This window comes from Canis lupus, chromosome 29 (assembly GCF_048164855.1).
Source record: "Canis lupus baileyi chromosome 29, mCanLup2.hap1, whole genome shotgun sequence".
NCBI classification, from domain to species: domain Eukaryota; kingdom Metazoa; phylum Chordata; class Mammalia; order Carnivora; family Canidae; genus Canis; species Canis lupus.
This window is the reverse complement of record NC_132866.1, coordinates 28,951,030-28,977,379: the sequence shown is the minus strand read 5'-3', so window position 1 is coordinate 28,977,379 and position 26,350 is coordinate 28,951,030. Positions and strand designations below refer to the sequence as shown.

The 26,350-nt window shown below is 45.1% G+C and overlaps 1 protein-coding gene across 6 annotated transcripts in view; it reads left to right on the top strand.

The window, feature by feature from the left end:
* Positions 1 to 23,164, top strand: part of CNNM1 (cyclin and CBS domain divalent metal cation transport mediator 1) — a 59,151-nt gene extending 35,987 nt beyond the window's left edge. For 2 of the 6 annotated variants that reach the window (XM_072805737.1, XM_072805738.1), the window contains 5 exons: positions 7,228 to 7,391; positions 17,673 to 17,856; positions 18,008 to 18,157; positions 19,555 to 19,656; positions 20,672 to 23,164. In XM_072805737.1, the coding sequence (XP_072661838.1) occupies positions 7,228 to 7,391; positions 17,673 to 17,856; positions 18,008 to 18,157; positions 19,555 to 19,656; positions 20,672 to 20,751 (680 nt within the window). In that variant the 3' untranslated portion in view covers positions 20,752 to 23,164. Of the gene's footprint in view, positions 1 to 7,227; positions 7,392 to 17,672; positions 17,857 to 18,007; positions 18,158 to 19,554; positions 19,657 to 20,671 lie in introns of those variants that run through there. The other 4 variants (XM_072805739.1, XM_072805740.1, XR_012020744.1 and 1 more) reach the window with 3 other exon arrangements.
* Positions 23,165 to 26,350: the final 3,186 nt, after the last annotated feature.

Below are 26,350 nucleotides of genomic sequence, written 5' to 3'. Positions count from 1 at the left end.
AACTTGAGCAGTATTTATATTGACTCCTGCTTTCTCCCAAATCACATTTTTCCCATCAAAAACCATCTGGATCCCATGTTTATCTGTAAAAGACAAGTTAATCATCTTCTCAAATTTCACCAAAGTTTTCTCTTATTTAATGATGATTTTCTACCAAGAAATAACATTTTTCTCGCTTTGTGAGAGCTCACGCCTTCATGATGTCTACAGACCAGCATGGTCGATGTGGGATGCCAACCTGGTGCCTTCTATCAGCTAACTGGTCTATTCCTGCCTGTGGGCAAAATGAGAAATGACCACATCATGGACCTTCAGGATCCTTCACACACAGGGAGTCTTGGTAAATGAAGAGAATGCTATACAGCTTCAGCCAAAAGAGAAGGTTTACATTTTTTAAAAGATGTTCAACCAAAAGGATCAAAGAAGGGGTATATTTTCCTTTTAAATTACCCTCAGTTAACCAGACAAGCCAGTTCTTTGTAACTTTCCAATTAAAGGAAGGTTAATTTTAGTTCATTGATATTTATCATGAAAAACTTGATAGTAACCCCTTATGAGACCAAGATGAAGGAGACTTGTTCCTGCTGTGTGATGCACTCCACGCCCCCTCAGGAGGTGCTGCCACTTCTGATCCTACCCTGGTTGGTGGCAGCTGCTCCTGAGAGCTCTTTGCACCTTCCCCTTGTTTTCCATGAGTGGGTGTCCAACCCAATAGGTGAGCCACAAAGCTGAGAGCAAGGCCAGCTTCTTCTGACCCTTGGTTTACCTCTACAGAGTAGAGCAGTGAGGAGCACAGCAGGAAAAAAGAAAAGGTGTGAATGCCTTGCTTCTCCTTTGACTCTTTCCTCCCACCTTCTTTCATCTGCTCTCCTTTTGTCTGGCCCCATACTTAATTTATGATCCAAATACAATTATTTGCATATATTATGTCTTGCCCCCACCTTACACAGAGGAAAAAAGAAATCCTGGAAATTAATAGAGCCTTTAAGTTTAAAAAGAGCCCAGTCATTTTATTTGATCCCCACAACCCTCCAAAGAATTATCATTTGAAAACAATAGGTAAAGGAAACATGCTCCGAAAACATCGAGCCATCCATTAGTATCACAGGGAGAAGGTAGAAGGATGAGGATTGGAATCCTAATCTCATTCTCTCTCTTTTTAATGTTACATTTATTTTTTTAATTTTTTTAATTCTTTTTTATTTTTAACAAAAAGTTTCCAATTAAAATGAATAAGTCACAGGAATACAAAGCAGAGCATAAGGAATACAGTCAGTGATACTGTGATAGGGATGTAATGGGACAGATGGGAGCTATACTTGTGGTGGACACAGCATAATGTGTAAACTTGTCAAATCACTAAGCTGTACACCTGAAACCAGTGTAACACTGTGTGTCAACCATCCTCCAAAAAAAAAAAAAGGTTTCCAGCTTTATTGAGACATAATTGACATATAACATCATGTAAGTTTGTATGTATGGGATAAATTGATACGTATATATCGTATCTACTGCAAAATTCTTTTTTGTTGTTTTAAATTCCAGTAGAGTTGACATACAGTGTTATATTAGTTTCAGGTATAGTGATATGTGGCATTTTAGAAACAAAACAAATGAGCGAAAGGAAAGGAAAGACAAACCAAGAAACAGACTCAAACTGATGGTTAGCAGAGGGGAGGGGAGGGGGATTGGTAAAATAGCTGATGGGGATTAAGGAGTACACTTGCCTTGATGAGCACTGGGTGATGTATTGGGTCTAAGACTCAGGTCCTGCTTCTATTGTCTTGGACCTGGCTATCCCTCTGAACATGGGCCTTTTGTGCCCCCTAGAGGACTGTGACTTACTAGCATTTTGAAAGCTGTCCTGCTAATGAATTCTGGTGCTTACAGTGGATTGAGGCCAGCGGTCCTTGCACCAAATATTGCCACCATTATCCATAGGCAGTTTCCTTCTATATGAAGCTTTAGTTTGAAATAAGGAGAGCCGAGTGGTTTTGTGCATTGATTCCAGAGCAGAGAATGATGTAATTAGCCAGCTTTGCAGGTGCTTTGGTTTAAAAAATAGACTTCTGATCAACCCACTGAGACTACACAGCTCTATTGCAGTTATCATTCCCTCTCCCCAGATTCATTCCTTTTTTCTTTTCCCAGTGGAGATGATTTCCGAGTTCTCCATGATAATCTTTCCAAATCCACAAAAGCACAGAGGCAGGAGACGGGTCAGGAGCAGTGATTCTTTTTCAGTGTTCAATTGACATCTGTAATGTGCTTTGAGATCGATGGGGACCGTTTCCTCCCAAAATATACAAGGAGTCTCTAAAAATAATCCTTTTACTTTGTAAAATGTGGTAAGTGGCAATATTCCTTTGGGTTGGCTTTTGTGTCGTAAACATTTGGGAACCATTAAAGTTCCATGTAATGTGAGCGAGTTCATCTGGGCTCCTCACTTTGGCTGATTTGCAGAGTTCACATTGTAGCTTTGACAGAGAGCTTTTGGCATTTGGTTGTCTGATGTTGAATATTACCCCAGAATGATGAATTTTAATAATCCTAGTCTGTACTCTTGTAGGCCTATCCAGTTAAGCTCCCCATCTAGTCTGGAGAATACAGATGGCCCATGGCTTAGGGACCAAGACCAAAAAGGGCTATTCCTTCTTGTCTCTCACTGATGCTCCAAAAGATAGAAACAGACAGCCACTGACCCCTTCTTTCCCTTCAAATCCCCAGACTAAAAAGGGAAATGGGGCATTCTTCTACATCATGGGTTCTGCTCTAGATATAGGTGTCATGAGTGAGGCAAGTATCCCAGAGCTGTGTATAGGTTCATGGGGCTCCACCTATCAGGGCAGAGGATATTCCATTCAGCCCCAGTTACAGTGTAAATTCCTCTTCAACCTCCTCCTCCATCCCATGTCCAATTTTACCCCAGGGTCTTCTCCACCCAATCTCAGTAACTCCAACTTGCCGTAGGACAGATATCTCTTGCAGAATGACCATGCAAAGGCTGCAGGAATGGAGTCTATCATGCTTCTCCACAGAGCTTGGGAGTCTGGAGCAGAAAACCCTGCTCCCCACCAGCCAACGTCCAGAGCCAGCTTGAGGGTGTGATGTAAGCAAGAGTAGGCAAGGGATATGTTGGCTGCTTGGCCTACCTCCTGCTGAGGGATTCTGTGGTCAGTTTGATCACTGTTTGATCTGTCCCTCTTAGACCTCTTTGACTATAGTTTAGGATTTTCCTCTTCACTTTACTTCCCCAGACTGGGCCTCTGCTCTTAGGAAATGCCAAGGGGAATTATGCAACTTGAACTAGTTTGCCATGCTGCTGGGACACTCGTCTGTTACTGATTTCTTCTCTTTTTTTTTTTATTAAAAGCATTTCCATTTCCCTTGCTCAGAAACCTCTGAGTGTATGTGCACAATTACCAAAATGCCAAGTCATCAGCATCCTACCTATTGAGGAATGTCAGGCTCTGGGACATGAAAACATTGATCTTACACAACACTCAGATGAGCTGGGATTTCTTTGTCATGAAGTGAGGGTTTTTTTCCTTTTAAAAATTGCTTTTATAGGCCCGACCTTTATAAGACAGTTGTATCTTTTGGTGTTGGAAATCCTTTGGAATTTTCAATAGCATTGTTCTTACTTTACAAAACGAAACAGAACATGCTTCTCCTCCTAGCACAACAGTGATGTCGCTTGCATTTGACATGTGGTCCCTGTGAGTGACAGCAGAGTGGCATGCTTGTCCTGAGTGCCACTGAGGATGAGAGCTCTGGGAGGAACAGGGGTGCATTTGTGGCCTCATTTTCAACAGAGTGTGGAAGTGATTCAGGCAGAGCCTTCTATGGATGGAAGTGGTCTAGTGGGTAAGATAGGCCTGTTTCCCTGCCATTCTCCTGAAATGTGCCTAGAATTGTGACATAAGGGGTGATGATATGGAACAGCACATATCAGGTGTGTGAAGCATGTGTCCCACCAGGCAAAGTGGAGGGTTGTCAAGGAGATATGGTTATTTCTCAGGCCCTGCTCACACTCTCTCCTCTTGTTCCAAACTGAGTAGAGGCTAAGACACACCAGTTTAGGATCTGATTTTCCAGACTCCACTCACACAACAAAGAAGTCACCCTCCTGCAGGACTACCTGCCTTCCTTTTCCACAGCAATTACCCCAAGGAAGCACTATTGACTAACTTAGCAGCCACCACCTGCAGAAGACCACAAAGGATTTAGCCAAACCAGAACTCATCAGTTTATTTTTAAGGGACCAGAACCAGAAATGAAATGTTTATTTTCCTACCCAGTACTACTGCCATTTACAATTACCTGGGTGCTTCACTCTTGTCCACGGTGCCATCACTGTCCTCCTTGGCCCCTGGTCACTGTGGAAGAGGTTCTGGCCCTCCATCACCCAGGGGATAAGTAGGGCTGAGGAGACCTGACCCCAGGATCCCGTTTCACATGCTTTTATTAAAGCACTGGTGTCCTGCTGGTTACTGGCCCAAAGCCTGAGGCCTCCTGGTGCCCTTGATTCTCATTGCACACTCTCTGACTCTCTCCAGCTGCAGTTCTGAAGTGTCCTTTTACCTGTCCCTAGCTTCTTGGAGAAGTCAACTTCCCCAGAATGATTTTAAATTGCAAAGGAAAGGATTTCCTATCCAGGATGATTTGAGAGCTCTGAAATCTTTTTTTTAAACAAAATTTAGATTCTTTTTTTTTTTTTTAAGATTTTATTTACTTGAGAGTGAGAGAGAGCATGAGAGAGCATGAGCAGTGGTGGGGAAGGGGGTATCAGAGGGAGAGGGAAAAGCAGACTTTCCACTGAGCAGAGAGCCTGATGTGGGGCCCGATTCCAGAACCCTGAGGCCATGACCCAAGCTTAAGGCAGATACTTCACTGACTGAGTAACCCAGGCACCCCACAAAATTTAGATTTTTAAATTAAAACTCTTTAAGAATCCCTTAGGTGTTGATCCAATCATTCTATACATTTTTCCTGAGCACCTACTCTAGGCCAGGCACAATGCTAGGTACTGGGTGTACCACAATGACCAGGAAAGATAAGGCCTCCGCCCTCATGGAATTTAGCATTGAGTTGAATAGACATAAGTTCAAACACATAATGAATTAAAACTTGTGAAAAATACTTGGAAGGAATGAACAAGGGACAGTGATAGGAGAACACAGGGAAATCTTAGGACAGCCATAGTCTTCAGAGGAGGTGGATTTCAGCTGAGACCTAATGACTGAGACTCAAGCAGTGGGGGTGGGGATAAGTGTGGGCAAGAGAAATACTATTTCTGAGTTAGTTGGGAAACACTTGCATGATTGAGGGCAGCAGAGCAAAAAAGAGAGGGGAAAAGAGTCCCCAGGATGAGACCAGACAGGAAAGCAGGAGTCAAGTCATGGGGGGGGTTTCAGGGACAAAAACAAGGAGTTTCAATTTTATTCAGACTAAATAAAAGGAAGCTGATTTGTGCTTTTAAAAATGTGATTCTGGCAGCTGAGGTGAGAACAGATCGTAAGATTATCAGAGGGGAGACAGGACTGGGGTCCAGGTAATTGGGACTTGAGTGGGGTCAGAGATAGAGACGACTGGCTTATTAGTTGGGAAGTGGAGGTGAGAGGGCCTGGTGTGGGCTGGGGGAGTGGCAGGAGTCAGGGGTGCGCCCGCCAGGTTTCTGGCTTAAGTAATGGAGCATATGCGGGGGGCACTTACTGAGAAGGGAACACTGGAAATAGAATCCTTAATTCTATAATCCTATCAAGGCAGCGATTGTTATGGTTCTAATGAGAAAAATGATTCAGCCTATTGTTATTTTACCCTTTCCACTGCCTGGTTTCCAGTAACAGCTTGCAGCTAAACAGACCATCAACCTCCAGGATTTGCTCCAAATACATGCTAATCAGTTATCTTGATTGATGGCACCATTATCTCAGGAGACAAGACTAAATTCCCGAGGTTCTACCTCTAAAGAACAAGGAGCAGAATCTCTGAGGAACCAGACTCTGTATTCAAGCCCCTGAACTAAGTCTGTGTTATGAGAGGCTGACAGCACACCCCCTTCCCATTTTGGGGAAGAAATGCGGAGTGACATTAGTTGGGAAGCCGAGGGGTGAAAGGGGCTTGATGGTCTCTCCCTCAGGTTTATTCTGTGTTTGAGATGATGTTAGAGTCACTTTAAGAGCCTTTCTTGCAAATCAAACTCCAATAAAAAAAAAAATACAAAAAAAAAAAAAAGCTTTCTTGTAAACGAACAAGGGGTAGTGGAAAGGGAAGTGGGCGGGGGGATGGGGTGACTGGGTGACAGGCACTGAAGGGGACACTTGAGCACTGGGTGTTATACTATATGTTGACAGGTCAAACTCCAATAATATATATATATATATATATGTATATATATATACAAAAAATATATATATGTGTGTATGTATATATATATATATATATATATATATATACAAAAAAAAAACCTCTGTTGTATTGATTCAAGGAAGGTAGTTCACATATCTGTTTTGAAACCAAGTGACATGGTCTTAATTGAACTTTCCCTAGAAGTGGTTCTTGAAAACCAAACCAAACCAAAACAAAAAACAAAAACAAACAAACAAACAAAAAAAAAACACTGACTTTGAACATGTAGGATGCCTTTGACAGAAGGCATGTGGGTTATTCCAAATAGGTACCCATATGTTTGTGGGCTACTGCCTATCCAGAGTCCTGCCAAACTTAGGGCAGACCTGAGCTACTCCCACTAAAATGCCTCACCATGGCAAGGTATATATGTGCTGTCAGACCTAAGGCCTTCACCTTTCCAAAATAAGGCTTGTGAAGGGAGTTTATATCCTGGTAGAGGATCTCATGCTCTGGAGTAGCTAACCGCACTCACAGCATGGTCCTCATCTTCTGCACTTGACCCAAAGACCAGAAGTGAGAAAGGCTGTGGACCACCTCTGCCCAGCTCCTCCCTGGGAGAGGTTGTGGGGAGCAGGAGGAGCCTGAGCACAGCAGAGCCTTGAGTTCCTGTCCCCAGCTGAGCAGCTGGGCAGCTGGGCACCTTCTGACAGGAAGGGTGAGGGCCCGGTTCCACTGCTGCCCAGAAGTCCTGCAGGCCCTCAGTAAACGACACCTTTCTCTCTCCCCTCCCATCTCTCTTTCCATTCCCCTTTTTGTTCTCCCTATCCACCTTTCCTTGCCTTTTCTCCCTTGCCTCTCCCCCACCATCTGCAGTAAACCGGTCCCCTTCTCGCTGCAGCGGGCTGAACCGCTCCGAGTCTCCAAACCGCGAGCGCAATGACTTTGGGGGGAGCAACACCCAGCTGTGCAGCAGCAGCAACAACCTCTACACTCCTGACTACTCGGTGCACATCCTCAGTGATGTGCAGTTTGTGAAGGTAACTCCCCCAGGAGGGCCATCCCCTCGCCGGCCAGCCAGCTGGGGAAGCAGGACAGGGTGTGCCTCCCCATGCCCAGTGCTCCCAGATAATGCTGCGTGGTCATTGTTCCCTGGCTTTAGAAGGGCCCTATTTTCAGTTAGCTTGATTCCTGCTCATTATTTGTCATTCTTTTAGGATCTCCTGATCCCTGTTTCTTGTGTGAGGAAACTGAGGCACAAAACAATAGGGAATTAGTTTGCCTGAGACAAGTTGCCAGTAGAACTGTTTGCTTTGGATCCCCTGCCATTGGCACCAAGTTGCTTGTCTTTTCAAGATTAATTTGCAGGTGATTAATAAACCAAGTGTATAGAAGAAACCATGCTATGATTTTAAGTATGATAGTATATTTTTACACCTTACTGTTTCAAGTCTAAAATGCAATTTGACATGCATGTTAACTGAAAACCCTTTATGTAACAGTTCTACCCTTAGCCGTCCCTGGGCTGTGTGGAGCTCAGGGGAGCATCACTTCGCACATGCAGCAGAGAGAAGCAGCAATGCTCATTCCCTTGTAGTTAGGAGGGGAGCTGTTTCTTCATATCCCTCATTGGAATTGGGATTGGGATTGCATAGAAACCCTCTAGAATGGCCTCCTTTCTCTTGCTTTGATAGGTTTTATTTTATTTGTTTTGTTTGCTAGCATTCTGCAAACTGTTACATGCTTGGGCCAAAGATCAGGAGTGAGCCCCCATTTATCCAAGTCCAACAAACCACCCAATGAATTCACTTGATAAATCTTGTCCCAGTTGTGGGCTGAATTATGAGAGCTATATTAATCACAAAGGTGGGAGGAGGTCATCTCCTTCTGTCCAGAACACAAGCTCTGATAATTGGAGAGCAGTGTGTGCTGGCTGGCTTTCTGTGTTCCAGAACTCTGCAAACACTCTGAGCTGAAACTGTAAAGATGGAAAGCTACCAGAGGGAGGGGCTGAGCCTGGACTGTGAGGTGGGGTACTAACTGTTTGTGGGGTACTCTGTGCATGTGCTTTATAGCTCCTTTGCCTGAATGATCCACTAAGTCTACCACCACCCAGTGAGGTAGGTTCTACTTCCATCCCCATTATAGACATGGAGACATTGGAGCTTACATCTAAGGTCACAGGGCTGGTGAGTGGCAGAGCCAAGCTTCAGAGTTGGGTCTCTCTGTCCCCAGAGCCCAAACCCTCAAATCCCTGTGCTCTAGGGAGAGTTGTAGGAAATCCGAGTTGAAGGAGCCCCGGGGGGGAAGTGACTTTGGGAATGAACCCTCAAATAGTCATGGGTATATATATGACTAGAAACACTTCACAAATCCTATGTGACAATCAAGTAGAGCCTAAGAAAAACTGAAGCCCATGATTCCCCTCCCTGCTTCCAGCCCTGAAGCCCTCTTGTTGCAGGCCTTCCTCAGAAGTGGGGGTAGGAAAAAATGGGATCAGAGAAGATCTACTCTGACAGCTATTATTGGGTTTGTAGTACTGGTCTTGTGATTATGGGAAAAGAACTCGAAAGTCACAGTATGAGCACAGGGTTCAACAAATATTGACTGAATGCCTACACTGTGCTTGGCATTGCCTGGACATTGACAAGATACTCTGATGAACAAGACCATAAGCTCCTGTCTTTCTAGAGCTTCCATGCTAGGAGGGGGACAGAGAGGATACACAAGTAACCACATCGTAAAGAACTTAATTTCTGGTAGTGGTAAAGGCTACCAAGGAAACAAACAGGGTGGTGGGATAGACAGTGATTGGGCAGACTTGGCAAGGGGGCTGCTTGCTTTAGAAATGGTTATCAGAGCAGGCTAAGAAAAGGACATTTTTGCTGGGACCTGAAAGGGGAGGTGGAGAGAACATTTGAGAGCACAAAGGTGAGAAAGAGCTTAGTGGTTCACAGACCTGAGTGCTGGCACACGGTGTGCAAAGACAAAGGCTGGTGCGAAGTGACAGTGGAGGGTCAGCAGCAGTGTTGCCTGCCATATGCGGGCTGACGGAAGCCACTTGGACTCCACTGTACATGCACTGGGCATTTTTGTTAAGTTTCTTTCTCAGATTTTCTTATTTGTCTTAGTTCAGGCTGCTGAACTAAGCAGTCGGGGCGACTTAAGCAGCAAACACTTATTTCTCAACAGTTCTGGAGGCTGGAAGTCTAAGTCCCAGGAACCAGCAGATCCAGTGAGAGCCCTCGTTCTAGTTTGCAAATAACCATCTTCTTGTATCTTCACGTGGTGGGAAGAGGCGGACAGGGAAGCAAGCTCTCTTCTTATCAGGACACTAATTCCATCTATGAGGGCTCCACCCTCACAGCCCAACTACTTCCAAAGGCCCCACCTCCACACATCAGTACATTGAGGAGTAGGATTTCAGCATATGAATCTTAGGACACAAACGTTCAGTCTCTAACATTATTTATATAATAAATTTAGAAAATCAAAATGAGGATTTGGCTTGTTGGTGGGGAGGAAAGTGAATGAGATTTTGGGGTGGCATCCTATTTAATGAGCAACCACAGTGAGCCCAGAGTTTTCTGGAACATCTTTAGGCATGCGTACATTAGAGAGCACTTTCAGGGGATGAACTGGGCAGCTCCTCAAAGAGGAATGTGTTAAGAGGAACACCTAGCATGAAGTTTATAAGGATCTTCTTAAAACTCACAGATGAGCTCCTAGACATCCATGCCAGAACCTAATGAAGGGACATTCACAGCTAATGAGGAATGTAAAAGGGAAGTGTCTTTCCCGACGTGAGATGGAAGGCGAGTTAAGAACCCCAAACCCGGGGTCAGCTCAGCCACAGGGGTCATCCTTTGGTCAAGACAGAGGACCTTGCTGTGACCCAGGCAGCCGAGCATTACAGAACATGGTCCTTTTACCCACCTTGACATTTTGACTTTGAGAAGACTAAATGTTAGAAGTCGAGGGGAGGCTAGAAACCAATTAAAGTATTATTCAGAAACTCCTTCAAATTGTGACCCTGTCTCTTAAAAACTTCAATTCTAACAGTTCTGTAGAAGGAAACTTTAGGGGTTCACGCTCTTGCTTGAATGCAAGCATGTGTTTCATTTTGGTGCTGGTTCTCTTCCGTTTGTTTTTTAATATACATTAAGATGATGCCTTAGATAAAAGTTAAAATTCCCTTTCTGGAAAAAAAAATCCCTTTCTGCTGATGTAACAGACTTGTGAGGGCCATTGTTTGGGCTGCCCTTTTACTCCTCTGGTCCACCTGCCCACCCACCCCCCATTGCCTTTTTAACAGAGGGAGAGCTTTTGAGGAGCTAAAGAGAAAACTGTGCAAGGGCGGTGTTCTCACAGCCCAAGCCCCTGTGACCAGCTGCAGGAAGAGTTTTGCAAGGGTTTTTTATGCCTAACAGACTGAAGTTCCAGTGTTTATTAAGTTCAGGAGTAATCTGACTCCAAGATAAGCTACAAAATTAGATAGAAAGGTGTGTCTAGTGATTATCTGGGAGAGATATTAAAGCTGTGACTAATCATAGTGAATTATGAGTGAAGGTATCAAAGCATCCTTATGAATTTTATAAGAATGTATTTTGTAAATGTCTTTATTAAACTCAGACCATTCAGCAGATGTCTTAGAGTATGGATTGTGTAACCGTGACCAAGATGCCCCATCACCATCTGGTGGCAGAAGCCCTAAATTTCAGGGTGGTACTTTGAGGGAAGAACATCATAAGATAGGAGACAGCACACTGGCCAAAGGCTAGCTGCTGGACGTGTTGGCCACTAAAGCAAAATGTCCAGAACAGTACACTTACTTCTGGTTCAAGATAAACAGATCTCCATTTTCTTCGTAATTTAGAGGATGCTTGAGTTCCTAACTGTTCACCGTGTAAGACAGCTTGAGCTCAAGCTATTGCTAAGAAATGGTTGTATCTATGGTAATAAAGAGAGAATAAAAACATGTTGCCTTTGGAGCAGTGGTTTGATTCCCTCAGTGAAGCAGTCGGTAAACATTTATTAAGCATTAATAATGGTTCTAGACCCCACGGTCTACTCTAAAGAAATGTAAAACATAACTTCTGCCATATGAGGAGAGTAAAAGCTAGTTAGGGAGAAGAAATGTAGGTGAGGCTGTAGTGACCTATGCAGGGTAGTCTCTAATTGATGATGAATCTGTGTGGCACTTACTTTAAGGATGATATTGCTGGTGAATATGCGAGACCTTTAAGAATTAGGAAAGACTAGGAGGAGAGACATCGATGAACAGGCGTGTGGAAGGCAAGTAGGCACAGTGCATTCAAGTGGAAGTGAAGAAGCTGAACTGGCCCCGTGCTTCTGTGCAGGCAGTAGGAGTACCACTGGCCATGCAAGGCCACATTACCAAAACTGGGCAGGGAGCTTCAGGTTTGTCTGCTAGACCTTTGCCATCCACATGGTAACCAGTAGCCACCAGTGGCCCCCAAGCACACCAGTTGTGGCTGATCCAAATTGATGCGCTATACATGAAAAACACATGTTGGATTTCAAGGACTTAATAAAAAAAAAAAAAGAATGTACAATTCCCCATTAATAATTTTATGTTGATTCCATGTTGAAGTGAATTTTTTTGGATATGTTGGGTTAGATGAAACATATTATTAAAATCAGTTTCATCTATTTGTTTTTACTTATTTTTAATGTGACTACTAAAGAATTTTCAATTACATGTGGGACTCATTATATTTCTATTGGACAGTACTTTGGTAGATAGGAAGAAGATCTTGGACCGTTGAACAGGGGGAGCAAACTGACAAAAAGTAATGCTTGAATCACAATAAAAACTTTAAAAAAAAACTGAAAGAGAAAAAAAGTAACACGTAAATCTAGAAATGCAGCTGGGGAGAGGTTGTTTCCTGAACACATTTTCTAGAGTGGTGCATTGTCAACAATTTCTTTTTTTTATATATATATATATATTTTAAATTTTTATTTATTTATGATAGTCACAGAGAGAGAGAGAGAGAGGCAGAGACATAGGCAGAGGGAGAAGCAGGCTCCATGCACCGGGAGCCTGATGTGGGATTTGATCCCGGGTCTCCAGGATCACGCCCTGGGCCAAAGGCAGGTGCCAAACCGCTGTGCCACCCAGGGATCCCGTCAACAATTTCTTTGAAGGTGACACATTGACATAGCGGTAGTTGATTGTTTTTCTTTTTTAAATTTAAAAAGAAGAAGCATTATGAAAGCAAGACTGTGAAACACAGAGAGAGAGCAACCAGCGGATGGTACTTTTCCTTTTACACAACCATCCACCCGACAGTATAGGTTCTTCCCCAACCTCTGCCCTCACCCCTGAATGGGGTAACCCCTCCCCACCCCCACACACAAAGCCATGCTTTTGCCCACTTCTGTTGGGTCGTGGCTGTGGCCATCTGAATCTTCCCTCTAACACCATTGACTAGTGGTTGCCTAGTGTCTGTATGAATGCCTCCATAATAGGGAACTCAGTACCTCATAAGGAAGGAATATCAGAAAGAATACTTTATTCCCCACTCGTTGTCTTACTCTAGAACAATGCTTAAAGAGTCTTGGAATTCCTGGATCCTTCATTCCAGCTTACTGGAGAATGATATCACTTTTTCTTAAGAACAAAGAATGGCACAGTTCACTGTGCATGCCGCCTGGACAGAACCTTTCCAAAAATAAACTAAATAACAGCACTTTGCAACACTCCCAAGAGGCTTCTGGTTTGGGGACCATAGTTAATGTACCAGTGATCAGAGCCCTGAACCCCTGAAGCCATTTCACAAACCAGCACACACCCCTTTCCTTCCCCCTCCCTCATGTCTTCTCTCACTCACCATGTCTCCTCTCTCCAGCTTCCTTTTCTCATTGTCTCCACTTGGATTCTCCTTCCTTCCCCTACTTTTGCTTTATTTTTCTAGTTAAGGATTTACTTTCCTAAGATCTAGTTCTTTGGCAGCACCTCTACTCTTACTCCCGGGGAGAGGGACCTCTTCTCCTGCCCCACCTCATGATGTGCCATCCACAGTTTAGACATAATGAGATGGTAGGTTTGACCCCTTTCTTTGAAGTATATGCCCATTATAAAGTTAACTTGTGAGAGATGGGGTGTGAATGTGTTTTAAACAGTAATTTCTAACAGTTGGATGACAAGTTAATTCATGTTCTCTCATTATCTCAGAGAGGTTAATGATTTGGCCAAGGTTGCCCAGCTTGAAAGTGGCAGAAGTGACACTAATCTACAAGCCAAATCTGAACTAAGTAGTTAACCCAAAAAGAGTAATGTCAAGTGCTTTGTTGAGCTTATCAAGTATCATTTAGGAAAATTCTCCATCCTTTAAGCCAGGAGAACCTGCAAGACTCCAAAGAAACCTTTGCCTTCTGGAACACTATGGGTATGTTAGATAATTGGGTTTGATGGTAACACTAGTTCAGGCCATGTGCCAGCTCTTTTTCAATCATCAAGACCCCAAGATACAAAGCAGTTATTGGGGCACCTCCCCTAAAGGATTGTGAAAGACAGCCCAGTGCAACCAGGTACATCCATTCACAGTGTACAGAGCCCAGGCTAAGATCAATTGTCCCTGGAGAGCAAGATAAAGGCCTTTAAACCAAAATAACCAGGCTGCAGGGGTACCATTATTAGACTCTGGAGTTTCTCCTCTGGGAACTCGGAGTTCCACCATCTCACTTTCCCTTCCATCTTCCAGGCTCCAAAGAGTGAATAGCACTTTCCTGGGCACACCTTAGGAGACAGTGCACTGGCTAAGATTCTGAAAGCTTACTGTCAAAATTTAGACAATCCCTCAACATTTCAGGACCTTGTTTTCTAATTTGTAAGGTGAGGATCGCAAGGGCTCTCATATGTACCCCACACAGTCATTATGAACAGCAAAGGAGATAGCACATATCCCAGTGCTCTGTAAGCCATCATCCGCTCTATGGATGGAAGGTTCCATCATCATTTCCTAACCCCTACCTGCAAAAGCAAGCTCTTACAGATGACACTAGCACTAGGGCTTCCACCAACATCTGAAATCCTAATATCAGTCCTATCTCTTTAGGATAGTTATAGCACTTCCAGTAATATATATGATTTCCCTCCCAAAATTAACCCAATGATATTTTAAATAAGAAACTAAAAAGAAATTGCAAACAAATGCAGTGAAAAAGTTAACAGGCATGAGTTTGTTACCATAAGTAAATAATAAATTTATCTGTGAGCTTTCTGGACATAAAAGCAAAGAGGGCAAATATAGTGGGATATTTGTATTCTCATCCGGTGTGAGGAAGTACATCATTTATCTAGAGAAAGGAGCTTTTTCCTGGCAGTAATTTCTTGACGGATTTATCAAACAGATTTCTGTGGGACTATGGAAGGCATTCAGAAAGAAATAATAATATTGGTTTCATCTGTAGTTTTGCCAGAGTTTATGTTCTTCATATGGAGGTTTCTTATTTCAGCCCTCTCCCCAGGCTGGGGGTCCAGTATGAAAGTTGAACATCAGTGAAGGCAATTATCAAGGGGGAGTGAAAATACTAATTGATTACAGGGGGCACTTCCAAGAATCCAGAGCTGTGCCTCTCACCCGTGGTGTACACTGGATCACCTAGGGAGCTTCAAATAATCCTGATGTCTGTGCCCCACTTTCAGAGATTTGGATATAATTGCTTAAGGGTGTTGCCTGAGTCTCAGGATATTTTAAAGCTTCCCAAGTGATTCTAATGCGCTGCCAAGGTTGAGAAGCACCATCCCAGGAGGCATGAATAATTAGCATGTCACTTTGATCCTTTCTCTGAAGCACTCAAGTCCCCGAACCATCAGCTTGGGCTGCATCACAGACGGCTGGTTGTGAGATCTCTAATACATGCCTGATGTTTTGTGTGACTGACTCAAGATAAGACTGAGGGTAGGCTCTAGAGTTGAGATCTCCTGGGGAAATTTCTGAACCTGACTTCTCACTTCCCAAAAAAGGGGCTGCAAAGGTCGGCAGTAACATTGAATCTATTGAAGACTTTAGACGGATGCTAAGTGGAGACCCCCATTGCTGCACGCCATAAAGCACAGAACATATTATTTTGACCTGAAAAGTATCCATGCCAGTTAATGCTTTGCTGCTTTATCCATTTGAATCCTTTAAAAAAGGGGAAAAAAACAAAAACCTGAAAACTGTGTTTGATTTTTCTTTTTAAAGATTTTATTTATTTATTCATGAGAGACACCGAAAAGAGAAAGAGGCAGACATAAGCAGAAGGAGAAGCAGGCTCCCTGCGGGGAGCCTGATGCAGGACTCAATCCCAGGACCCCGGGATCATGACCTGAGCCCAAGGCAGATGTTCAACCACTGAGGCACCCAGGTGTCCCTAACTGTGTTTGATTTTTAACTACGTCTTAAGTCAGTGATTCTCAGAGTGTGGTCTCCAAACCAGCAGCATCAGCGTCACCTGGGAACTTGTTAGAAATGCAAACTTCCAGGGCCCACTTCAGATCTAATGAATTAGAAACTTGAGAGTGGGGCATAGCAATCTTGTCTTAACAAGCCCTCCAGGTGATTCTGATGTTGAGTTTGAGAATCACAGTTTTAAACTATCAAGAAGAAGCTTGGGATCTCTGCATGCATGTGTCCCATAAGGATTGCAAAATGACATGCATTCTTAATAGGTGTTAGTGATTAGATTAGTTGTGCTTAGAATTTGCTTGATCCTCATGCAAGATATCCCGAAGTCTGTCAGAGAAGAAAGGATTGATAATGTCCAACAAAATAATGAGTTCCCATCTTGAGGGAAGATAGAAGATTTCTGTTTATGAAGAGGAAACATTCATTGCCTGAATGGTTGTTGAGGTTAGGTATTTTGGTGAAGATTGTGACCTAACATTCAGGGTGAGTACTAAATAATTGTAAAACATTTTGGAGTAAATGGAGGACCATACGGTCTAGGAAATGTAGGAAGAACATCAGAGGATAATAAAGCAGGAAAAATTAACTCACCTACTCAATAAAAAATGTCCAGAGCAACAGCCCATACTGAAAGGAGGAACACTGGTGTGTGAGGAATGCAGAGTGGGATGAGCCACAGGTGATGGTGAGTTAACCCAGTGTGAGTACTGAGCAGACTAGGCTTGACACCAGGCCTTGGGTTCAGCCATCATCGACAGCTCCCAGGGAGGCCAGGCATGGGGCACATCCCAGCCATCCAGGAAAGGAGGGTCTGGAGAGCAGGTGCTGAGGAATCCTCAGTTGACGAGGGCCCACTGTCAAAAGAGCCCTTGCCAGATACCAAATCAGCTTCAAGCCACCTCTGTTCCAACATGAAACACGTAACCATCCCCTCTTTTCCAGCCACACAGCCTTCCTGTTCCCACATGTGATACCTCCCCTAAAGAAAGAAGGAATATGAGCAGTTTGTAGTTTTGCTATTTGTCTAACTAAATGCAAGAAAGAAGGAAGGAAAACAGTGTAGGCCATGGTCCTTGGGAAGGATGTAGCACTGTGTACCATTGTAACTTTTCACCCAATGCCTTTTAATGATTAATTGTATCATGTTTCTATACTGGATAGTGCAAAAACCAGCCCACTTTTACTGAAAACAGGGGTATCAGGCAGACAGAGAACAGGGATGACAGATAAACCTTTCTATATTCCAGAAAAGATACTTAATCCCTACTTTTCCTACCTGGAGTTCTAGAAGCTCCCTTGTGGTCTGCTAAGCCTAACTCTCCAGATATTTTTCCTTGTGAGTGAGGCTTGAGATATCAGGAAAATCATGAGTAAGACTCCCATGATCTGAGGAGACGACTGGGTAGACCTCTGCTCTAGAATTTTCCCACATAGGAGTAGGAGCCCACATCCAGCCATGGGCCAAGTCAAATCAGCAATGTTCTCAGGCCTCAGCCTCCAGCTTCCTGACAGAAGGACCAGGAGCAGAACTTCCCTCCCCACAGTCCCCATCAACTCACCCTTGGGAAGAGGGCCCTTGGCAATAGTAGCATGCGTTTAGAACTCTGTGGCCAGCTACCCTGCTAACTGAAGGTACCCTCCATCCTCTCTCGAGTCTGGCTCCTCCAGGTGCACTGAGGAATCCAGAGCCAATAAAAATGAAAATGGGAACTCGTTGTCCCTCAACTGCTAGGCTGGTACAGCTTGGGAAAGCACCCAGCTCATGGATCCTAGACCACAGAGGTCGGGGGTTCCAGCACACCCTAGTAGAGCTGCTTCTGAGCTCAGAGAAGCTGACCGCATCCAGAGAGAGCTCTGCCCAGCCCTCCTGAGCTTCCTCCTGCCTCTGCCTCTTCTTTCTAGATCACACGGCAGCAGTACCAGAATGCACTCACTGCCTGCCACATGGACAGCTCACCCCAGTCCCCCGACATGGAGGCCTTCGCTGATGGAGACTCCACCAAAGCCCCCACGACCCGGGGTACACCCCAGACCCCCAAGGATGACCCTGCCATCGCCCTCCTCGGCAACAGGAACAGCCTGCCGTGTAAGTCAGTTGGGTGGGTGGGCTGGCTGCCACGAGGTGAAGGCAGCCCCGCCTTCCTCCCTCACCCCTGCCCAGAGCTGCCATCCTGTGCCAGCCAGAGTCTCAGGCTTTCTCCAGAGCAGATCAGTCACACACCTGCCGTCCTCCCCAGGCAGCCGCTCAGATGGGCTGAGAAGCCCCAGCGAGGTGGTGTACCTGAGGATGGAGGAGATGGCCTTCACCCAGGAGGAAATGACGGACCTCGAGGAGCAGAGCACACAGCAGCTCTCGCTGTCTTCTGCAGCCGTTCCCACCACAGCAGGTCAGGGAGGGAAATCGGGGTCCTCACCATCAGGCACTGGCATGGCCCAGGGAAAGCAGGACGAGGGACCCCAACCTCCCTGTAGTATTTACCACTTCCTCACACTTACTGAGCACCAGCCCCTCATCAGGCCCGACAATCCACTCTCCCAGGAGGACAATGTGTCAGGAGGTGTTAGGAGCCAGTTTCCACCTGAATTCGGATCCTGGCTCCTTCACTTAGGAGCTATGCAAGTTTTAGCAAGTTACATTCATCTAAGATTCTGTTTCCTTAATAGGTTAAGAGATACAAATCCCGTTGGCTAGGTCATAAAGAAGCTTTGGGCATAAATGAGATAGCACATATAGAGGGCACATCACAGCTCTGTGAATATGAGGTAGTTGTCAGTAGACCTACCTTACAGAATAGAACACTGAAGTCAGCCATCATTCTTACTGGCAGGGCTCTTCACTTCTTTTGGGCTAGAGGTGATCTGTAGGACTTGTCCTGAGCCCTGAGGTCGTATCACCTCCCTCTGAGACTCTCAACACTTCTATCCTGGCAGTGGTGTTGCTCTAAGCTCCCCGTGTCCCACCAATCCTGAGATCCTCCTGTACTTTCCTCACTAAGATATACTTCTCCGAGCCTTCAGCAGTGCCGATGCACCCCACAAGGCAGCAGTTACCCCACCTGACATCCTAGACCTGCTCCAGTCCATGGTCTGACACCCCTCAAGTCCAGAGCAATGACCTAATAGGTGCTCATCAATTTTTGTGGTCAGTAAGACAACATTTGAACTTGTGGCTAACTCAATATCTGAGGCATACATAGTCAGCTTTCCAGGACCTGAATTTAGAACTGGTGTTTTTTTTCTCCCTCACACACTGAGTTTGGTAGCTAAAGCATGAAGCAAGAAATTGTATCAAAGGAATAAGAATGGTGAAGATAGTCTTTGGAGTTCATCTAGTCCATCCTCCTTGTGTGACACAGGGTACCTTGCATGAGGACTCTGAAGCCCAGAGAAGGGACTTGTCTGATCTAGTATTGATCTAGCAAGTACTGGAAGGAGACATCCCCATGTCAGTGTCCTCAAAGGTGCTTTTTGTCTGGCAAAGATACTGATCAGAGAACATCTTGACCTCTTCATCTCTCTCCTGCCAAGTAATGTTTGGATAGTTGGATTCTCACTCCTGACCTCTTCGTTCTTTTTGTGACACTAAGATGCCCCTTGCCAACTAATGAGAGCCCACAGTTCCCTAGGCACCCATCCCTGTTATGGCTGCCACTGCGGCCATAACTTGGCTCTGGCTTTGAACTTTCACCTACTGAGGAATATCAGTCAGAATCACCCTTTCTAGACCCCTAGGTCTGTAGGGTGGGAAGAGTTCTTGAGTTCTTTCTTCTGTCCTTTCTCTCAGCATCAGATAGCGAATGTTGTAATATCAACCTCGACACAGAGACCAGCCCCTGCAGTAGTGACTTTGAGGAAACTGTGGGCAAGAAGCTGCTGAGAACTTTAAGTAAGTAGCTCTTCACCCAGATGAAAGCCTCCCACCACCTAGAAAAAGCATGTTAGGATATTACTCCTGGAAGGAGAACCGTTGACTCCTTGTGGGACCCTAATGAGGTACAACTGTGAAAATCCATAACAGGGCTCAGGCCAGTACTGTGCCCTTGATATGGGGGGATGTGTCCCGTTTAGTTGGTGGTTGTCTAGGACAGGAGTCTGCAAACCACGGCCATGGCCAAATCCTGACCTCCCTCTTCTGTCCGTTTGTATAAAGAAAGACTTACTGGATCCTAGACCCATTGTGATTCATAGCCACAATGGCAGCAGTGAGCAGTTGCAACAGGGACCAGATGGCCTGCAAAACCTATAAGATTTACTGTCTGGTCCTTTAAAAAAAAGAATTTGTGTCCAGGAGGCCTAGTAGAAAAGAAAGTAATACCGTTCATGGAAGGAAGTTGATAGCAAAAAGAACAAGGTAAAAAATACTCCTTCCTAAAATCAGCAGAGCTGGGAACAGATTGCCCTTCCATCCTTAAATACAATTATGTGATTACCCCCACCTGCCCTAATGCAGAAGGAAGGTCGTTTCCAAGCTAAGAGTGTAGACCCGTGAGCATGCCTCCCAGCTACACCCACTGAAACCCTGACTCACAGATCATCAGAGGCTGTGAGATCAGTCCTCTCTCAGGTGTCTGGCAGTGAGGTGGGCCAGGGCCTTCAGGGGATGGACAGACATGATCCTGAGGTATTCCATGGGCTTTACTCAATCATTTGGGGAAATCTCCATTCCACTGACACTGGTCTAGGTTTTTAGAGATGTCATCTCAGGTAGAAGGTGTTGTCCTAATCCTTCAAGATGTAAATATGCTGATATCTGCGCCAGGATGTGATGCAGTCCTGCCAAACTATCAGGGGCTTTGTTTGCATTTCTGCTTCTATTTTGAAGAGAAGTTGGGCCACCAAGAGAGAATGGATCAAGGAATGTCCTCCCGGCCAGAGATTGATCCTTACAAATTGTTTTCCAGGTGGTCGAAAAAGGAAGAGGTCATCCGATGGAGAGAGAGCCTCTGAGGAGAACTCCAATCTAATGCCTCTGATCACATGACAGGGCAGACAGTGTTTGCTGGGTATGTGAGATTCAGCTTCGAGGGAGAACCCACCCTCCCATCTTCTGCGTCTCCCGAGGCCTCCCACAGGTGACAGAGCATTCTGCTTTCCTTACCACCTCTTCACCCCTAGCTGTCAGTTTGGCAGATTTTCCCTTTTTGCCTCCAGTTTGACTCAGATCCCTGCTGTGGCCACCATGGATAGAGGTGCTTCCAGTGGAACATGCTAGAATGGTCTTTTCCACAGTACAGTCTAGGACTGGAGAAGAAATGACCCCAAGATGACAATGCCACTCTGGGACCCCTGACTCCCTTTTTGTTCTTTGGGATCCCCTGATGCCATATTTCATGCTTAGCCTAGCTCAGAAGGTGCTACTGGCAGACAAGCACATAGGCAGCTGGAGTAGCAGGTATGAAGGTTAGGTCAGGAGATGCACTGAGAATTCCTCCAGGACTTGAAAGCAGTGGGACTCAGCTGTGTTGGCATGTGATGTTACAGAACAGAAAACTGTTGGTGACCGGTTTCCTGTTAGATAAGGGTTCTAGCAGCCAGGGAAGTGTGTCTCGGCTGGAATGGAAAGACCACAAGTTGGAACCTCCAAGTCACCGTTTTTTTCCCAGGGACACATCTTTTTGGCTCCCGATCAGCAATTCTCGATCCATCAGTATATCTGCTCTGGAAGAGGAGAAGCAGAGAGCAGAGACCCAATTGGGAGCTAGAGATGGAACTTCAAGTTTTAAGTTGAAATCAAAGCAAACAAACAAAAACTTAGGTAGAGAAATTCTAAGCTGTTAAAGCAAGTATAGCCATGACAAACCAAAGAGTGCCCAGGTCAGCCAAGAAGGATGCAAGCTTTCGTGGGACTTCAGTGTGCATTACACAGGAACATTGAAGAGCTGCTTTTCTTTTTCATCCCTTTCCTCCACTCCACCCCATTCCTTACTCCTTCTTCCCCCAGCAGGTCAGCTAAGTGTAGTTTATTCCAAGAATTTAACTAGATGTTTTTTCACCTGGATGTTACAGCAGATGCAATTCAAAGTATGACCACCAGATGGCAGAATGACTCCACATACCTCCTTGGAGAATAAAATCGAGATCACTAACCATACAGCCAACCAACCTTTGGGTAAATGTGGGAGTAAGTGAAGGTTGTCTTTAAGACACCTGTCTCCCTTTCCATCTCCCATATCTTGAGTTCCCTCTATCAGGGATCCAGTGATCTCATTCTGCTACTTAAAGTAATCTCCAAACCACTCCCAAACCTTTCCGTGGGATTTACTATCCAGGCTTACCTCGCCTTCTCCCAAAACCATTACTCTCACACCCTCACGCGCATTCAGTCTGTAATCACAAGGGAAGAAGGGAAGACTGATAATTCCTCTGGGTTATTTGCATCTCAAAAGAAAATGCTTACCCAAAGGAACCTTTAACTCAGGGGTTCTTAATTTGGGGGTCAGTCACCCCAGAAGGTCCATTATTGGACTTCAGAGGGTCTGTGAAACCCCTAATACCGTCAGAACTTAGTGTGTGTGTTCTAATGAGTGTTGTCCAGAGGGCTAAAGCTTTCATGAGATTCTCAAAGGTCTCAGATCCACAAAGGGTTAAAAACTACAAATTTTAACTAGTGGAACTGTCAGCCCAAAGGTTCTGCAATGCAGAGTGAAGTGAGTAAGGGGCCATTCAAGACAGACTTTTAGAGACAGGCCGTCTTCTCTCATGTTTATTAAATGGAGAAAGTTGGCACACGCCAAGAAGTGGAAGTCTTCAGAAATCCTTGGCACACCCAAGGATTAGGGTATTGTTGCCATACCCCCAGTAACTTTGTCCTCTCTTCACCACCAAACCAGAGCAGGTGTTGCAGACTGGAGGGCCACAGCAGGTGGAAGGAAAGACTTTCCAGCTGGAGATGCCCTTTCCAGCGGTGTATGATTATCAGTTATCCCCTTGCCTGGCTCTGCCTGAGGCTCAGCGGTGCATGACCCCCTAGGTGACCCCACAGCTGCCACCCACCCACAACACCTATCCTGCCTAATAGGAAGAGGCAAAGTGTCAGCCCTCCGTGCTGGGCACCTGAGACCAAAATCAGCCAACAGTGAGTTTCGAGCAAGCACTGTCATATCAGTCTTCTTGCCCAGCTGGCCACTGGCCCAAGGGGGCCAGCCTGGCTAGTCTTCCTTTCATTACCCTCAGGCCACGGGGCTCAGGCTACTGCTATTGCATTACATCCATCCCTTTGCCAAATCCCAAAGGAGTCTGTCACCACTCTCCTCACTAGTCCCTGCTCTGTTCTCTTAAGATTTTCTTCAGGTTAAAAAATAAAAATAAAAACAAAGATTTTGAAATAAAGCATTTATGAAGGATTAATAAATTGTAAATAATTTTTAAATAAAATGAAAATGCTTTTCCTGGAATGTTTTTCTTGCCCCTGGAATAGCTCAGTTCTAAAGTGGCTTCACATTAGAGACACAGGTTGAGTAGGAGCACATGCAGAATTGTCTCAGCGGAGGCCCACCTCCCTAAGGAGGCGAGGCTCTTGAGGCCAGATGTGAGTCCACAGTTCAGGTTACAGGGGAGCACTAGTGTTCTCCTCTGGGCGCCAGATGGGTAAGGTTTTGCAGCAGTGGATGCCAGCAAGGAAAACTAAAACCAAAATGAGAAGCCAGAACGTGAATGAGGACAAGTACTCTGTCGGTGATGAGAAGTTCTGGCATTCGTTGAGCCCTGGGCAAGGCCCGGGCAAGGCACTGGGCTGGGCACCTTCCAAGTTCAGAGTCTGGGGGGACAGCTCCAGACCAGCCCCCGAGATGATGTGCTGGATGCACTGGTTCACTTCTGCAGACCCTTTGGCGAGGAACCAAAGTGGTACAACTCTGGTGGTTTCCAACCAAAAGCTGGGAAAAGTCATAGGGGAGTGGGCCAGACATATTGGTCAATTTTAAGCCAACCGGTGTCGGAGGGAGGCAACAGCTAAACAGGTAAGATGTGTTTGGGCATTTGACGTCTTTGTGGAAGGAAGGTTGGGATTTGACACCTACTATAAATGTCTCAAACCAGCACCAAGATCAAGGTCCATTAGTGGCCTACGGACAACTAAAGATTCTTCCCAGGAGCCTCCAGAGAGTCTGTTACCCTTCCTAGCAATGATTATAAATGACAGGAACAGCTGTTTTGGTGAAGGCTTTATGTGCCAAGTGTTGTACTAAGTATACATTTGCTCATTTCTGTCCCAAACCACCCTATGAAGGTTTTAGTTTATGAAACAGGCTCTGCGTCATTAAGTGGCTTGCTCAAGGTCACAGCCAGGAAGTGGCAGATGGCAGCACCCCTGCTCCTGAGACAAAACGTGTAGAAAACAGTCCTACCTCTGAAATTCACATAGTGCACACATGCCTGAGAGGCCCCAAGAAGTCCAGCTACAGTCAAGAAATCTATGGGATTCCCTAAGCCCAGCTTTTACCAAACCTAACACAAAACCCTTTCTTCACACGGGGGAAACCAGAACAGTGTGGGGAACGCCAGCCTATGTCAGGAGAGGAGGGCCCAATTCCCAGTGATTGGGGCTTTTTTTTTTTTTTTAAGATTTTATTTACTCATGAGAGAGAGAGAGAGAGAGAGAGGCAGAGACATAGGCAGAGGGAGTAGGCTCCCTGCAGGGAGCCTGATGTGACACTCAAACCCAGTGCCCCAGGATCACAACCTGAGCCAAAGGCAGACGTTCAACCACTGCGCCACCCAGGCATCGCAGGGCTTTTTTGTTTGTTTTAAACACGAAAAAATTATTTTAGCACTTTGGTGGGGGCATTCTGGCTTAAAGATCTGTTTTTAACCTTTTTTGGTTTTTAATCATGTCTTCTTCCCGCAAGAGAAAAATTAAATTTTCCCTAATGAGAAAAATGAAATACTGAGAACTGAGAATTTATAGGGTAGGCGTGCACTTTGGAGGGCCACACATCATTTTACTATCTTAGACTTCTTTCACCCACTGGGAGGTACTGTCACCCCATTGAGAATTCCTGGCTTAAAGCTGTGTTTAGAGAAGATGACATTAGAGTGACTGCAGGTAGGATCACTGACCCTGGTTCTGTGTCTTCATTAATAGCCAGCATCTTTCAATAGGAAGAACAAATACTGATGAAAGGGAAAATAGGACGGGAGGTCATGAGATGAGTGTCAGGTCATCTTTTCAAATCTGTTGTTGACACCTGCTAGATCCAATCATACACTGTGTTCTCTGAATGACTACCCGCGATCCATGCAGATCCTAAGGACATCTGGAAACCGGTCTATGCAGAAACAATAAAGAATGGGGGTAGCAGTTTCATGGAAAAGCAAAAATAAGGAAAACTGCTACTTCCAACTATTTGAAAGGTCAATCCTGAGTGCCACTGGATTTGATGCCCATTGTTTCAAAGACGGGAGGAGGAGACCAGGGAGCAGGACAGGTGGAGATCAAATTCTGGATAACGTAAAGGTCTTTTAAGACCTTTACATTAAGGTGCACCTGGGGCAGCCCAGGTGGCTCAGCGGTTGAGCACCGCCTTTAGCCCAAGATCTGATCCTGGAGACCCGGGATCGAGTCCCACGTCAGGCTCCCTGCATGGAGCCTGCCTCTCTCTCTCTCTCTCATGAATAAGTAAAAAAAATATTTAAAAAAGAATAATAATTAAGGTGCTCCTCCAGTGGAATGAAATGCTTCACAAAGTACTGGAAGAATCCATTTCCCACCCCACCCCATTGAAAAGCTGGAGTCGGGGTGCCTGGATGGCTCAGTGGTTGAGCATCTTCCTTTGGCTCAGGTCGTGATCCTGGGGTCCTGGAACTGAGTCCTGTATTGAGCTCCCCACAGAGAGCCTGCTCCTCCCTCTGCCTGTGTCTCTGCACCTCTTTCTATGTGTCTACCATGAATAAATAAATAAAATCTTGAAAGAAAGAAAAGAGAAAGAGAAAAGAAAGAAAAGCAGGAGTCAAGGACAGTACAAAATACTATTGTACTGGGGGAGACAAAGTAGGGCTGATAAGACCCCAAACATCCCCCAGGACTGCAGGATTTTAGAATCACTCAAAGCCATCCCAGAAAGGAGCAGATCCTGTTATAATAAGAGTTATCTTTCATTATTTAAAAACTCTCCAAGTAGTAGCCTTCTTGTTTTAAGTAAGACTCAAAAAGACTGCAAAACTATCATTTGGAGAGTCAGACTCTCTGGAAAAGGTGATCTGTATTTAAGTGGCTCTCCTTGTTTCAAGAGACCAGGAGGTCCTCTGCCTGCAATGGGAGGGGCTATGTTCTAGAATCACTCCAAGTGATGCCAACCCTTCCATGAATCCATGAAGTCCAATTTCTCACATACTGAAGAAGATAGCTGGCCACTGAAGGACAAGCCCACAAAACTAACAGAGTTGGGTGAGTGAGTTCTCTGAAGGGAGGCATATTTCAAGAAGACAGTTCAGCTTTTTCTTTAGCAACTAGCAAATCCCTCTAGAGCATACATTTTATTTTTTTATTTTTTTAAATTTTATTTACTCATGAGAAACAGAGAGAGAGGCAGAGACACAGGCAGAGGGAGAAGCAGGCTCCATGCCGGGAGCCCGACACGGGA